Source organism: Euprymna scolopes, chromosome 27 (genome assembly GCF_053919585.1).
Source record: "Euprymna scolopes isolate OS-2025 chromosome 27, ASM5391958v1, whole genome shotgun sequence".
Lineage (NCBI taxonomy): Eukaryota > Metazoa > Mollusca > Cephalopoda > Sepiida > Sepiolidae > Euprymna > Euprymna scolopes.
Window position 1 is genome coordinate 89,448,155 of NC_136508.1, and position 17,739 is coordinate 89,465,893.

At 37.1% G+C, this 17,739-nt stretch overlaps 1 protein-coding gene across 4 annotated transcripts in view; it reads left to right on the forward strand.

Moving 5' to 3' along the window:
* Nucleotides 1–17,739, forward strand: part of LOC145248972 (beta-galactosidase-1-like protein 2) — a 1,883,914-nt gene that overhangs the window by 743,346 nt on the left and 1,122,829 nt on the right. For all 4 annotated transcript variants that reach the window (XM_080110785.1, XM_080110782.1, XM_080110784.1 and 1 more), the window contains 2 exons: nucleotides 12,819–12,959; nucleotides 15,518–15,610. In XM_080110785.1, coding sequence (XP_079966911.1) covers nucleotides 12,819–12,959; nucleotides 15,518–15,610 — 234 coding nt within the window. The remainder of the gene's footprint in view (nucleotides 1–12,818; nucleotides 12,960–15,517; nucleotides 15,611–17,739) is intronic.

Here is a 17,739-nt window from a genome sequence, read left to right on the forward strand (position 1 = left end):
AGATTGTCTTTTTAACGCTTTTCCAAAAACCAAAATATTAGCAGTAGCAATTTTGTTTTGGAGCCGGTCCAAAATGTATAAAAACGCATCAAACATTCTTTCTTCCCTCTTTTTTCTCTTCTTTCACCTTCTCTTCTCGCTCCGACGTGACACAAAAACATGCCTCTCGTTTTTATCTCATCGTTGCTTTCAAAGTTATCAAAACCATTGTTATAAGAAAAGACTATACACCCCTTCTCTTTATGTCATAATAAATGTATGTATTAGTCAAGCAGACGCCCCATTCCCCAACCTCTCTCCATTCCACCAACGCAAAGGAAGTCACCAAGACAAGATCCCCTACTTCATCCCCATAGCCTTTCGAGAAGATAGAAAACATGAACAGATATAAGCCAGACAGAAACCCCAACCCACACTCATCTCAGAAGGGAACACGTGGAGAAAAAAACTTGAGTGGGAAATTCATTTGAGCTGCGGACAGCAACGAGAACACTTGGTAAAATAAGCACTCCTGAGAAAATGGGGTTGAACATCAGTGTAGAAAGACGCATAGGTGACTGACATATAGCCCACTCAACCCAGATCAGCAGATCGCCATCGGACCGAAAAGGGAAATCAACTCAAAGCTTGGATCTACCTTGGCCAAATGTTATTCTTGGAGATGAATATCCATCCAATGGAGAACTGTATACTGAAAATGACATGTCAAGAATAATATTGAAAAAAAAAAAAGATGGTGACGAAGGAAAGAAAGGACATTCACATTACAGACGCATGCTTGTCAGGAATGGATAACAACTAAGAGAGTTAAGTATCCTCCAATTTTCATTCTCTCCAACCCGCTCACATGTCCTTATGCTCAAATGTCATTTTTGTTATATATAAATTGACTTTTTGCCATGTGCACAGAAACAGATTTGATATTAACGCCTAGTCCCGAAATTTGTGGAGAAAGAAGTCGATGATTACTTTGCACATTTTAAGAGGACCGCCCTAAACATGAACTGGCTGAGAGAATGCTGGGCAATGCTTTTGCAGACAGCATTGAGCGGTAAGGCCCAAAAGATGTATGCAGCACTTCCAGCAGAAGACTGCACCAATTATGAGATAGTGAAAGCGGCCCTATTAAAAGGGTACGAGCTCGTCCCACAAGCTTACCAACAGAAGTTTAGGAACTTAAGAAAAAGCGAGGGACAAACATACGTAGAGATTGCTAAATTAAAAGAGAATTATTTTGATTGGTGGTGCAATGCCAAGAACGTAGAGGCTAACTTCAACAGGTTGAAACAACTCATGTTGATTGAGGAATTTCAAAACTGTATACCCTGTATGGATGACATGCGGATGCACCTAGCTGATTAAAAGGCTGAAACGTCGCTTGATATATCCACGTCAGCTGACGAGTACATATTGACTCATAAGAGAAGCAGAGCAAAACCCCAGGGACTTATGCATTCACAGACCAGGGAGTGTTGTACAAATAATGACAATCCACGGACACCCATCAGTAACCCTCTGAATACAACCAACCGACCAGTACTGGGATGGGAAGCGAGACCCATAGTATGCTGCAACTGTGGAAAGCCGGGTCATGTAGCTGTGAAATGCCAGGCAAAACGATACACTGAGATGAATCTGAATATCCCATGCAAACCACAAGGGGCGATATCCTAAGGAGTAGATAAGACATATAAACCATTCATATCAAGGGGATATATCGCCCAACATAATATCGAGGGGAACCCATCAACATTCTCAGGGATATGGGTGCATCCCAATCCCTAGTGAAAAGAAAACAGATGCCGTAGAAGCAGTGAAAGCTGTAGGCAGATCGATTAGGTTAAAGGGCATAGGAAACAAACCAGCCTCGTTATTTAAGGTTCACCTAGTATCAGACTGGTACTCAGGAAAGGCCACAATAGGGGTAATCTATGACTTACCAATTATTGGCGTAGCCATGATATTGGGAAATGATATCGCTAAATACCAAAATAAAACACCCTTAGGGGTAACCACGAGGAGTAAAGCGACAAAGAAGGAAAACGGAGATGACAGATCATTAGATGGAAAACACCTGAGACCTGTGGTAGCACCCCAACCTGGTTCATCCGTGCCACGGTGAGTGCTAATCAAGGAGCAACAGAACAATGGTGATCTAAAACCCTTGTTCTGTCAAGTTGAGAAGAGTATTCTCGTAACTCAAAAAGCCAGTACGTCCTCAATAACAGAGTGCTAATGAGGAAATGGAATGCTCCCAGGACAACAGAAGGGATAGAAAAGACTATGTGAGAACAAGTAATGGTGCCTAACATATATCAGGAGGATATTATGAAAGTGGCACATGAGATACCGTTAGCGGGCCACCTAGGAGTCAACAAGACCCTAGAAAAGCTTACCAGACACTTTTACTGGCCAGGAATCGTGGGAGATATAAAGAGGTTCTGTAGAACCTGTAGGATGTGCCAAAACTAACCAAAATATTCCCGTGGCCCAACTCCAACCTATATCAGCAGTGGAGGAACCATTAAGTAGAGTAACTGTGAACTGCGTGGGACCATCACCCAAAACCAAGACAGGCTCAAGTTCTTATTAACTATAATGTGTGCGTCCACCATATTTCCCAAAGCAATCCCATTACGCAACATCTCACCAAAGAAAGTGACAGACGTCCTAATAAATTTCTTCACCAAAATGGGGCTAGCTAGAATTATACAGACTGACCAAGGGCCCAACTTTGCATTGAGACTGTTTAAGCAGGTCACAGAGCTGTTGGGAATCACCCATATAACGTCCAGCGCTTATCACCCTCAGTCACAGGGAGCACTGGAGCACTTCCACGCCACTCTGAAAATCATGTAAAGAGGCTACTGTGTGGAGCACGATACCGAGTGGGATCAGGGGATTCAGTTTGTGCTCTTTGCTGCTCAAGAAGCAGTCCAGAAATCACTAGGATTCAGCCCATTTGAATTAGTCTTCGGTCATGTGCCAGTTGGCACAGTTTAATATTCAAATTTAAAATCGTTAAATACAATTTAGGCGCGCAGTGCAATTGATTGTTTCGGCGCGTTAAAAAAATGAAAAATGACACCCACGCAAATTCCGGCGTGACCTTTATATACCAAAGGTGCGGACGTAGTTGAAAGCACCCCATGTGATGTCTTCCGTCCAATGGAATTCCTCCTAGGACATATTTTAAAACTGATTTTCTAGAGCTCGTTTGGAGCCGATCAAATCATATATAAACATGCACAAACACAAAATCTATCTCTTTAGTCTCTTAGCCTTTCGAGCATTCTTTCGTCTCTTTAAACTCTTCCGACTCATTCAACGCTTTCTCATTATGACTTGCCATGCGTGCAAACATCAATTATTTCATTTCCACTGCTCCGCGCATTAATACTCTCTTTTAACAGACGAACATTAATATTGTCTCTGTTACATATTTGAACATTCAAAGAACACAAAAAAAAAGACTCTCCATCTTTCATATGAACTCGAAAAAAAGAACTCTGAAATATTGAGAACTATGTTTTGCTTGTTATTGTTTGTTATTTCTATTCCGGAAATAAACCTCCATTTGTGTTGCACATAAGATTTCTTATTTTCATTTTTATTATTTGTGGAGGAAGTCAGTTCCCAAAAAAAAGGCCAGGCGACCCCCACAGTCACCAAGTGCGAGGACCGTTAAAAATGATCAAAGAGCAATGGGTCAGTAATGAACCCATGCCAAACAATATGATGGATTATGTCACTAAGGTTCGACAAACCTTAGCTGAAACACAGAATTAGCTAGGACTCATTTAGAGAATAGCCAGAGAGTTATGAAAGCCACATAGGACAGAAAGGCAATAAGTAGAGAATTCAAGAAAAGGGAAGTTAATCCTCCTACCCATAAATGGTCAACCATTTAAAGCAAAATATCAAGGACCATACTCGATCTCTGAGAAAATAAGTCCCCTAAACTACCGAATATCTAGCGTAGAAACAAATCACAAATATGTCACATCAACATGATGAAAAAATATTCCAGGAGAGCAGGAGAAAAAGCAGTAATGGCAGCGTTAGGCCACAACAAAGTTACAGATGAAGGGTATCCGGAAGGAAACCTTCACACAGAGAAAGACCTGCCTATCAAGTTGAAGAATTCCGAGATACTAGGAAACTTGGGGTTTAAACTTGCACATTTATCACTAGAAGAAGGGCAGAGGTTACAAGAAATATTAATGGAATATAACAACCTGTTTACCGATGCACCGACATGCACAAAAACAGTAATGCACGACTTAAATCTAAGGGAAACCAAGCCAATTGTGACGTAATTCCCCCTTGAGGAGCTTTAGAACTACGCTGAGATAGCTTTTTGACCGATCCCGGGTAACGGCAGATGCCTCGAGAATTTAGGGTGGATAAATGTAGACATATTTTAATTCAATGTCAAAATTGATATATTTGCTTTTTGATTGGAAAAACCTGAGATATTTTGTTATTTGGGAAAAACTCAACAACAGGAAATGTGAGGGTGTTGGAAGAACATATTGTACTGGCTGAGTGATGACTGATGACTTCAAGGTTATGGGATTTGGTATTGAATTGGGTCTCAGATCGTTGGGGTTTAGCGTGATTTGATTGGCTGGAGAGACTTCCACCTATCCACATTGGGCCGATATGCTCTAAAATTAAGCAGATTGCTTGTTGAATTCAGGGAGAACAGATCGTATAGAACCGCCGTTCCCTCCACCTTCCTCATCCAACCACCTGTCGCTGTCTGTGAAGAGATTTGAGACTTTGAAAGAATATTTGTAAAAACAATTGTACATAAGTTGTGAAAATTAAGCTTCTGTAGATTAGACTACATGAGTTTGTCTTTCTTCCTGCCTGCTGCTTCGATATTCGCTTTCAGCATACCAGATTTCATGTAACAACCTCAGGGAAGACTAGACGACACAAGCCGAGAATTCAGATAAACAGAAGTCCTAGCCACCTTCTCTTGAGTGAGGGGTTACACAATTAGACAACACCCATATCGCTTAAGCCCAAAGAAATTAGAAATAATGAAAACAGAAATAGATTACATGCTAAAGCATGAGATAATAGAGTCGAGCCAAAGTGAATGGGCATTGCCGTGTGTACTGGTTGATAAACCTGATGGAATGGTGAGATTCTGCATGGATTACAGCAAATTAAATGTAGTGACTAAAGCAGATGCATACCCTCTGCCTCGAATGGACGATTGCATAGACAAAATAGGCCGGCCAAGTATGTCACAAAATGTGACCTTCTGAAGGGATATTGGGCAGTGCCCTAAACTGAAAAGGCAAAGCAAATATTGTAATCCCAGAGGAAGCATACCAGTATCACGTGATACCATTTGAAATGAGAAATTCCCAAGCGACATTTGTGAGGATAATGAATGCTTGCCTTTCTGGGATTGCAAATGTAGATACATATGTCGACGATATAGTCATATACAACGACATGTGGCCAGAACACATCGAAACGATCAGAAGAGTACTTCAGAGGTTAAGAGCAGCTAACTTCACAATAAACTTAGCTAAAACAGAGTTCTTCCAGTTCTAGGGCATGTAGTGGGTTATGGGAAAATCACCCTAGTGAAGGCCAAAGTACAAGAAATAGAGAATTATTCAACCCCAAGAAACATCAGGAGTCTAAGGAGATTCCTAGGCAAATTCAGTTGAGCTGCGGACAGCAACAAGAACACTTGGTAAAATCAGCACTCCTGAGAAAATGGGGTTGAAACCAGCGTAGAAAGATGCATAGGTGACTGAAATATAGCCCACTCAACCCAGATCAGTGGATCGCCATCGGACCGAAAAGGAAAATCAACTAAAAGCTTGGATCTACCTTGGCTGAATGTTATTCTTGAAGATGAATATCCTTCCAATGGAGAAATATATACTGAAATTCACACGTCAAGAATAATATTGAAAAAAAAAAAACGGTGATGAATGAAAGATGCACGCTTGTCAGGAATGGATAACCACTAAGAGAGTTAAGTATCCTCCAATTTTCATTATCTCCAACCCATGTCCTTATGCTCAAATGTCATTCTTGTTATATATAAATTGACTTTTTGTCAATGTGCAAAGAAAGAAGAAACATATTACTGTCTGATTCCGAACAATAACTGTGACTCGATTTTCTATTTGTTCAAAAAAAAAAAAGGTGGGAAAGAGATAATACGTCTCCATAAATAAACTTTATTATCGCCCCCCCCCCCTTCCCATAATGTTGTCTGCAGCCCCATTTGCATTATTGTTGTTTTGTCTTTTTTTTTTTTTGTATTACTCTCATGTAAATAAATGTATTTCTAGTATGTTCATACTCGATTGTGTCATCGTCGTTCTTATTGCCTTATTCTAATTATTAACCGTGAATGCCATTGGGGTGTTTCATGACGATAATGCTGGTTCGAACCTTGGGAAGTGCCATTTGGTTGTGATATCACTAAAACCGCCACACTGCATATCTTGTTTTATCTTACAACGTGCGTTTGGGAGGAAAATTTCCCCTTGAAATTCCTAACCCCTGACACACGGGATTTCCATCCGGGATCCCAATATACGTCAAACCCCTGGGCTAGATTTCTCAAGAACTTTTATTGATCGGACCTTTGCTTATTCATCTTGTTTTTGTTAAAAAATAAATGCGGTGCATTTTAAACGAGAAGTCATTTTGTTTTATTCCTTTCTTTTTATTATTTTGTTTGGGGGCAGAGAGATTTAATTTCACTTAAACTTCTTTTCCCCCTACAAATATCACCTAAATTTAATTATTATCTGCCCGTATTTGTTGACATCACGTGACTCAAATAAACCAATGAAATGATAACATGAAAACAATCATTCTAACAAACAAAATGTATTTTATCCTAAGCTTTTCATTTTAAATTAATATAAGGCCATTTTTAAAAAATGAATTCTGAAACCTTTGACAATATTTTCTCTGCATCTGTTTTCCAAGTTTTGGGAACTGTTTCTAGTGCTTGCTATGGATTTCCGGTAACTTTCGTCATGTTCCATATTCCATTCAGCTCTCTAGCATATATTTAGTTTTTCTGCTTTTCTAATCTCCACACTATGACCTACTGGGTCAATGAATGATAAGTTGACAGGTTTTTCTTGATTATCACATCTTGTCTTCTTGCTTAGATGAATTTGTCTGTTTATATTTTCGTATTCCAGAGGATAATTTTATTATTGCTCTATTTCATTTTTTAATATTAAACTCTATTTTCCTTCTAAATAAAACATAACAAAACATATTTTAATTCTAATCTCACTTATATGATAATCATGTTTGATAAATATGATCAATAATCTCAGCCAATGTTTCTTTTTTTAAAAATGAATTAAAGCGGTTCCAAATTCGATTTTACATACTATCTAATGTTTCGATCCCGACCAGGTGTGAAATACATGAATTCTACTAAAAAAATTGCTAAATGTATTTAATTTCATGTGATGTCTTTTAGGCTGGTACAAAAACAATATTACTTTTTCACATATTAAGATATGTGAGAAAGTAATATTGTTTTTATATATGATTTCTAGTAAAATTAATATTGTTTTTATATATGATTTCTAAATTAATTCATTGATATATATAGCCATGTTATATATTATTTGGAAGCACGTTCTTTGCTCTATTGAATCATGTTATTCATTACCGTTTTCAGTCTATTTATTCATTTGTTTGCAGGTATTTTGACAGCATGGACAAAATTCAAATCTGCACGTTTTCTTGTTCAAGTTCAAACTAAGCTGAAAAGCTGCCAAGACATCTCATGATATCAGGAACCACTAACAAACATGTGGCACAATGGTGGTTCAAGAAATGTTGCAATATTGATGAGAGCCTCGAAGATGAAGACAGTCATGGCTGACCGACAATGGTTGATGAAAGTGTTAATTGAAGCCAATCTTCGCAAAACCACACAAGAAGTTACTGCTGAACTTGAGGTCGACCACTAAACAGTCGTATTTAAAGCAAATAAGGAAATCACAAAAGTTGGATAAATGGGTGCCACATAAATTGAACGATAATAAAAATATCATTTTGAGGTGTCTTCCATGTTCTTTCTGAACAACAAAAACGACCCATAACTCTTGTCATAGAGGATCCACTTCTCATCATATGCGAATTGTGACGTGTGATGAGAAGTGGATCCTCTATGACAACCTTTGGCACAGTGGTTGGATGCTGGAGAAGCTTCACAACACTTCCCGAAGCCGAAATTGCACCGAAAAAAGGTTATGCTGACTGTTTGGTGGTCTTCTTGAATCCTAGTGAAACGATTATGATGGAGAAATACTGCTGACAAATTGACGAAATGCATCAGAAACTCCAACATATTTGCCCAAGATTGCTCAATATGAAGGGACCTATTCTCCTCCATGACAACGCTCACCCACATGTCGCTCAACTGATGCTGCAGAAGCTGAACAGATTGGGCTACAAAACTCTGCCTCATCCGCCATATTCACCAGACCTTTCGTCCACCGATTATCACTTTTTCAAGCATCTCGATAACTCCCTCTGTGAAAAATGCTTCCAAAGCCAAGATGATGCTGAATCAGCCTTCAGTGACTTCATCACTTCGAGAACTCTGGATTTCTATACTAATGGGATAAACAAACTTGTTTCTCATTGGCAAAACTGTATCGATTCTAGTAGTTCTTATTTCGATTAATAAAGTTTATTATGAAAGGAGTTATGATCTTTTGAAGTTGAATGCCAAAAAACAACATTATTTTTGCACCAACCTAATATTTCAAAATTTCAACTTAAAAACTGAGTTTAATTGATGGTGATTGTCTAATAAGCATATTGTAGAAAGGACATTATCAAAAGAATGACAAAATTGGTTCAGACAAATACTACAAATATCCGTGCATGAGGTCGCCAAGCTAATCAAGAACCTTGATTCCAGTAAAGCAACTGGCCCTGATGGCATCCCAATTATAGTGTTAAAAAAGCTTCAACCAGAACTTGCTCCCATACTTACAAAACTATTTAAGTGCTGCCTTAAGGAGAAGTGCTTTCTGACTCCCTGGAAGACCTCATCAGTTTGCCTTGTATTTAAGAGTTCAGGTGATAAGTCATCTCCCTCTCAGTACAGACCAATAAGTCTCCTGTGTGTTATGAGTAAGTTGCTGGAATCCATATTAGAGAAATAGTCAACCACTTCAGCAGGAATAACCTTCTTAGTGACACACAATATGGTTTCCGCTCTTCAAGATCTACCGCAGATGTGCTGACGGTTATATCCTACAGGATTAGTGAATCTCTTGACAAGGGCTTCCTTTCTAGGGCAATTGCTCTTGACATATCAAAGGCCTTCGACATGGTATGGCATAAGGGTCTACTTCACAAGATTTCCAGCTACGGTATAACTGGAAATGTTTTCTCAATCATTAAATCATTTCTCTCTGATAGGCTCATAAGAGTAGTGGTAGATGGACAAAAATCGGAGGCCTGCAATATAAATGCTGGAGTCCCTCAGGGGTCAATCCTGGGCCCAACTCTCTTCCTGATCTACATCAATGACCTCCCTAAACATATACTTAAATCATCCGTTGACATCTATGCTGATGACACGACCATCTACGGCAACACATCAAAGGCTGTAAATGACAAAGTTCTCTCTGATTCTCTCTCCTCTGATCTCGAGCGCGTGGTTCAGTGGGGGAAGATGTGGCTGGTTACCTTTAATGCATCCAAAACCAAACTCCTATCCTTACATCATCAACGCTCTGATTCCCATCTGGCATCAATTGTGATGGATGGCTCTCGTCTGGGTGAGGCCCCGTGTTTTGACAAGCTTCTGGGTTTGACCTTTACTCCTGATCTGAAATGGAACACGTACATCAAGTCTGTTGCCAAGGTCGCTGGAAAGATGGTGGGATCCTTCTACCGCTCCAGAAGATATCTCACTACTGCTGCAATTCTCTATCTATATAAAAGCCAAGTATGTCCAAGGATGGAATACTGTTGCCATATCTGGGCAGGAGCTGCTAAAAACAGCCTATCCTGCCTTGACAGAGTACAAAATAGACTTCGTGGCTTAGTGAGGGATGCCCTTTTCTCTACCCTGCAACCGCTCTCCCACAGAAGAGACGTTGCGAGCCTATCCTTGTTTTATCGTTACTTCCATGGCAGGTGCTCGTCTGAACTCCAATCCCTGGTCCCCCCTCGCCAATCTTTCACGAAAAACACCAATCTAGCTGAATCCACTGTGAAAAATTTCCCCCACTCTATATCTGTGCCTAAATCAAAATGCGGATTCCATGAACAAGGCTTCTTTCTTAGAACTGCACGCCTGTGGAACTCTGTTCCGTCTGCCTGCTTCCCACCGGACTACAACTTGGATGTCTTCAAGTCCAACGTTAACAAATTCCTAATGAACCGCCCCCTTAAGTAAACACTTCATCAAATCTCCACACTAACGTAATGTACTTGCAATAACCCTTATCCCTGAGTGGCTTCCGGGCCTTGATAAGTGGTGATCACTGTGTAAAATAAAAACAAAAAAAAACATGCAGAATCAAAGAGCACTAACAAACATGTACCTCCTCATTCCACAGCATATCTACACATGCAGCACACAAAAAATAAACAAGGCACACAGTTTTCATTTAATATGAAAATAATATCATGATAAAACAGGTTAAAGAAAATATATTAAAACTAGAACATTAAGTATATATTCAAACAAATATCAAATTATAAATTATATAGAATACTATCTCAACATAAAAGATAATCATGATAATGATGATCAAAATGATAATAATAAAGAAATTAGTGATGTCGATCGAATGGAGAACTTCTCATTACTTGGCATTTAAGGTCCACACCCATTTAAAAAAAATATGGTGGGGTGCTGCTTGATGATAATTATGATTGTCAGCTTGGTGAAGTTGATGAAGATATAGAAAAAGATAAATTCTTTGCTGAAAGGAAGAGATTACAGTATTTGTGAAAGCTTCAGGAAAAGACAAAATCAATGAACCTCTTGAACTTTATACAGAGATACCACCTTGGGGATTCCGTCCCTAATATTGTGATCTTGCTTCGCATTTTCTTTACTCGAGCTACTAGCGTTGCTTGCTGTAAACGCTCTTTCTCAAAACCAAAACTCACAAAAAACTACTTTCGATCAAAAATGAGCCAAACAACTTGTCCATAGGGAGAGGGAATTGTCCATAAAGTGAATTTTAATAGAGTTATTGATAACTTTGCTGAAAAAAAGCGTGAAAATATGTTTGTAAATTTTCAACCAACTTAATGCCTTGCGATAGTTCTTTCACAAAAATAAATTTATAGCCTTATTTTCAATTCCTAAATACATTCATTAAAAATTTTTAAAACTATTTTTATAAAGGATTGAAACATTATTCAGAACAACAGATTTCTTAAATTTCATGCTTAAACTGAGCGATTATACACACGGATTTCAAAAAGCACGGACATAAGACGTTTTTTCTCTTCGGGAGGCTCGACCTCTTAATAATAACATTATGAAGAAAAAGAAAAGAAAATTACATCGGACTATCCTCTCCTTCATACAGCCATATTTTTTATAAAAATAAGGAAATAACAACAATAAAAAAGTAAATAAAAATGATTTTATCATTTCATAACATTTTCAGGTGTTCAAATGTTCTCATTTAAATTTATTATCATATTTGTTTGTGTAGCCAATTAATTTAATTTAACATTTTTTAATAATTTGAATTATACGTTTTTATTTTGAAAAAAAATATTTGGTTTCTTTTGTTTCATATTAACGTTTACATAATTCCTTTCAGATTAATGTTTATATACTTATCATTATTCAAATTATTGAAAAGAAATTGTTAAATTAAAATTTAAAAAAAGGCGAATTGTGTAAACATTAAATGAAGGGAATTGTGTAAATATTAATTTAATGAACAATATTTTTAGGGCTTTTTGGAATTTTGAAAGTTTTCAAAGGTTCTTATATGCCAGCAGTAGAAGAAGCGGCAAAACAGGTAATCATGTAATGATATGCCGGGGGGGGGGGGGAAACAGGTAATTATATGCCAGCGGGAGGCTGGGCGGCAAAACAGGTAATTATATGCTAGCGGGAGGCGGGGCAAAACAGGTAAGTATATGCCAGCGGGAGGCTGGGCGGCAAAACAGGTAATTATATGCTAGCGGGAGGCGGGGCAAAACAGGTAAGTATATGCCAGCGGGAGGCTGGGCGGCAAAACAGGTAACTATATGCCAGCGGGAGGCTGGGCGGCAAAACAGGTAATTATATGCTAGCGGGAGGCGGGGCGGCAAAACAGGTAATTATATGCTAGCGGGAGGCGGGGCGGCAAAACAGGTAATTATATGCTAGCGGGAGGCGGGGCGGCAAAACAGGTAACTATATGCCAGCGGCGGGAGGTTGGGCGGCAAAACAGGTAATTATATGCCAGCGGGAGGCTGGGCGGCAAAACAGGTAACTATATGCCAGCGGGAGGCGGGGCGGCAAAACAGGTAATTATATGCCAGCGGGAGGCGGGGCGGCAAAACAGGTAATTATATGCTAGCGGGAGGCGGGGCGGCAAAAACTGATGCTACACCACTGGATGGGTGCTAAATTAAGACGGTCAATTGCAATTGATTGAACTAAACTAATAAATTAGCTGTATACTTTGAAGTGATGTTGTAATGCATGGCAATCAGAGGTGGCCACCTTTCAACGTAATGTTGATCTTTTTCCATATTTACTGATTTTCTAGAATATTATCTCAGCAACGATTAATGAATGTGATATTCTTTTGCAGGGTTTCAGAAAAACTTTCAGCAAATACTTCAGCAAAATGCTTCTTTCAATTTCTACATGTTCATGGGTGGCACCAATTTTGGATTCATGGCTGGAGCAAATGCTGACAAGGAGAATTACAAACCTGATACCACAAGTTATGGTAAGTTAAGAAGTCACTTTAGTAAGGATTCACTTTGGTAAATCTAATTTTCAATGCTTCACTAATTTAAAAAATGTAATATTTGAAATAATCATAAAAAAAATTAAAAAGTTTAAAATAATTCAAAATAATTTCTATTCTAATAAACGATAAATGTGACATTTGTTATGGAATGTTGATTGATACAAGTCTTATTAACATGCATGTTGATACAAGTCTTATTAACATGCATGTTGATACAAGTCTTATTAACATACATGTTGACACAAGTCTTATTAACATGCATGTTGATACAAGTCTTATTTACATACATGTTGATACAAGTCTTATTTACATGCATGTTGATACAAGTCTTATTTACATGCATGTTGATACAAGTCTTATTTACATGCATGTTGATACAAGTCTTATTTACATGCATGTTGATGCAAGTCTTATTAACATGCATGTTGATACAAGTCTTATTTACATGCAGGTTGATACAAGTCTTATTTACATGCATGTTGATACAAGTCTTATTTACATACATGTTGATACAAGTCTTATTTACATACATGTTGATACAAGTCTTATTTACATGCATGTTGATACAAGTCTTATTTACATGCATGTTGATATAAGTCTTATTTACATGCATGTTGATATAAGTCTTATTTACATGCATGTTGATACAAGTCTTATTTACATACATGTTGATACAAGTCTTATTTACATGCATGTTGATACAAGTCTTATTTACATGCATGTTGATACAAGTCTTATTTACATGCATGTTGATATAAGTCTTATTTACATGCATGTTGATACAAGTCTTATTAACATGCATGTTGATATAAGTCTTATTTACATGCATGTTGATACAAGTCTTATTTACATACATGTTGATACAAGTCTTATTAACATACATGTTGATACAAGTCTTATTTACATGCATGTTGATACAAGTCTTATTTACATGCATGTTGATACAAGTCTTATTTACATGCATGTTGATATAAGTCTTATTTACATGCATGTTGATATAAGTCTTATTTACATGCATGTTGATACAAGTCTTATTTACATGCATGTTGATACAAGTCTTATTTACATGCATGTTGATACAAGTCTTATTTACATGCATGTTGATACAAGTCTTATTTACATGCATGTTGATACAAGTCTTATTTACATGCATGTTGACACAAGTCTTATTAACATGCATGTTGATACAAGTCTTATTAACATGCATGTTGATACAAGTCTTATTAACATGCACGTTGATACAAGTCTTATTAACATGCATGTTGATACAAGTCTTATTAACATACATGTTGATACAAGTCTTATTAACATGCATGTTGATACAAGTCTTATTAACATGCATGTTGATACAAGTCTTAGTTACATACATGTTGACACAAGTCTTATTAACATGCATGTTGATACAAGTCTTATTAACATGCATGTTGATACAAGTCTTATTAACATGCATGTTGATACAAGTCTTATTAACATGCATGTTGATACAAGTCTTATTAACATGCATGTTGATACAAGTCTTATTAACATGCATGTTGATACAAGTCTTATTAACATGCCTGTTGATACAAGTCTTATTAACATGCATGTTGATACAAGTCCTGTTAACATGCATTTTGATACAAGTCTTATTAACATGCATGTTGATACAAGTCTTATTTACATGCATGTTGATACAAGTCTGATTAACATACATGTTGATACAAGTCTTATTTACATGCATGTTGATACAAGATTACTACTAGTCTCTCGCTCCTAGTCATTGTTCAAAAAAGAGTCGCCAATCTGATAGGCCCTGGACTGGCATCTAAGCTTCAGCTTCTGTCCCATCGACGAAAAGTTGCATCCCTCTGCTTGTTCTACAACCATTTTAATGGTTAATGCTCTGACGAACTGCAGACACTTGTACCCCCACGATGCAGACACCCTCGACAAACCCGGCAGGCAGCTTAATCCCACCCCCACGCAGTAGAGATCCCTAGATGTAAAAGATCTTTCTACTTCAGTAGTTTCTTCCCCAGAACCGCTAGACTCTGGAATTTCATTCAAGGATCCTGCTTCCCTAACTGTACTGACATGCAGAAGTTCAAGTGCAACGTGAACCAACATCTTGCTGCCCAAATCCCTACATTGTGCCCCAGTAGTTGCTGACCCTGATAGTAGCCCCCTACACCTTAGTGGCAATGTGCCTTGTTTGGGGTGAAAATGTAATAAAAAAAAAAAAAACGGAGTGTTTTAGAAAAGAAAAACTGAATAGAAAAAGCAACTATTAGTAAAGAAAAATGAAACCATTGATAAATAAAATGGATTAAGTTTTCATTATCATCAATTCTTCTGTGTGCTTTTTGACATTGAATTTTATGAGCCAGATCAAGGTCAAACCAGAAAATAGTTAAAGGAATGGATACAAGCCATATTATTACAGAGGCTATATTTCTTATCGGTTTGTAGGTCTGTCACACATGAGTTTGAAATAACATTTTTATCAATAAATGTGCATGCATCTTAATGGATCCATTGTTTTCTTTCTATTACAGATTATGATGCATTACTAACAGAATCCGGGGATGTTACACCTAAATATTTATTGGCACGAAAAATGATCTATGAGCACATTCTGAAACCAGAAGGTAAGGGGCATTTTTTTATCTGTATTGCTGTGATTTTCAAGTGGCATGGCATAAATTTGTGTAAATCACATTAGTATTTGGATAGCTAAATAAATATTAAACTTTTTTTTTTTTTCCAAATAATTTTTCTGGTAATTAAGGACTTAAAACATTCAGTATTTTTGGATTTAAATCCAAAAAAAGAATTTCTACCCACATGAGCTATGTCTTTATCAGATTTTTTGTGATTTTGTCAGTAAATAATAATATTGGAATTTTGTTTTCTCAAACTTAAATAATATAATGAGAAGCAAGAAAGTCTACACTCACTGTAGAAGAAATAAAGATCCGTTTGATGCAAAAAAAAAAAATACCAAAAACATATTTCACATGAAATAAGCTGCACATTTCACTGAAAGAAAAAGAACAAGTTTATGTGTTTTGTCTCACCTGAAATTTTGTCAGGTTTTTATTTTATTTTTCATTGATTAATTTCGTTGAGAATAAAAATTTATAAATTTACTGCTCTCGGTCTAATAATGAGATAAAGATGTGTTTACATCTCATATAAAGTGACTATTAAATTGACTTATAATTAACAACTAAGGACAAGCATTTTTTTTATTAGTGTTTATTGAGTATTCTTCAGTCATTTATATTTTTAATATTGTAGCACTTAAACTAAAAGATTGTCCATAGTTTTTCTCCGGAAAGTAATCCCTATTTTAGTCATGTAAATTTGTTCGAATTGAGAGCGAACGATGTCTAAATTGTGTTAGTGCTTCTTTCATGACAAAATGTTGACTTCTTTTAAAAGCAATGAAAACAAAAAATAAAGGGCAGATTCGGAATATTTCTTATCAGTCAGCATTCTATTTCTTCTCCCTCACGCTGACCTCGTAATTCTGGTTCTGTTGTAATTGACAGCAACCTCACATGCATGAAATAAAAATGTTACTACTCCCGGACAAAAAAAGCAAACATCTTTTTATACTGCCGCCTCAAACCACAATAGTGCCTAAATTTACATTTATCTTCTTATTTTTCATATCAGATGGTGTTCGGGTTTGAACGCTAGTGCTTCTCGACAGACGGCACATGCTAACCATAAGTGCTTAATGCTGTGGTTCTCCATACCACTCCCTGATCTCATGATCACATGAGTGACATTTCAGTGGCGGTCATTTTTGTAGAGTACTCCTTTGCAGAAGTGGGGCTTCTTCAGGAGCATGTACTTTCACTTGTGCTCTGTGAAAATTATCAGGCTCCATTTCATCGTTTCGTTGTATATTAACCTCTCTGACTACAACTGGCCCACACTACACTACCAGACACAGCTGGCCCATGATACACTGCCAGATGCAACTGACCAATGATACACTGCCAGACACAATTGGCTCCTGATACACTGGCCAGACGCAACTGGCCCATGATACACCACCAGATGCAGCTGGCCCATGATAGACTGCCAGATGCTACTGACCAATGATGCACTACCAGATTCAATTGGTTCCCAATACACCTCCAGATGCAGCTGGCCGATACTACATTTATTTTAAAAATAAAAGCAAAGAAAAAAAGGAAAAAGTTCAGCAAGAATTGTAACTTAAATCATTTTTCTAACTTAACGACACGGCTCAAAAGTCAGATTCGAATTGTAATTTAGTCTTTTTCCAATTCTCAAATTGTTATTCAAAAATTCTCTATAAAATAACAAATTTTCCCAAAGTTCGACTTGCATGTGCATATTAAAAAATGTCCATACAAATTTTCACTTTTGAATGCGTATTTAAACTTCTCCATAGCGAATTTTCACAAGTTCTGGCATTTGAAATTTTTAATATTTAAAATTCTCCACATCATGATAAATTTCCACTTCAACATTCGAATGTGCATTTAACATTCAAATTTTGATATATTCATTTTATGACGCTGACAATTTCAAAGTCCGGTACTCAAATTATTATTCCAAATTCTCTATAGAACGACGAAATTTCAAAAAGTTCGACTTGCATGTGTATATTTAAACTTCTCTATAGCATAGTGAATTTTCACAGTCTGGCTTTTGAATACATATTAAAAATTCTCTGCTGTATGACGAATTTTCACTTTGACTTTCATATGCCTATTTAACATTCAACCGAATCATA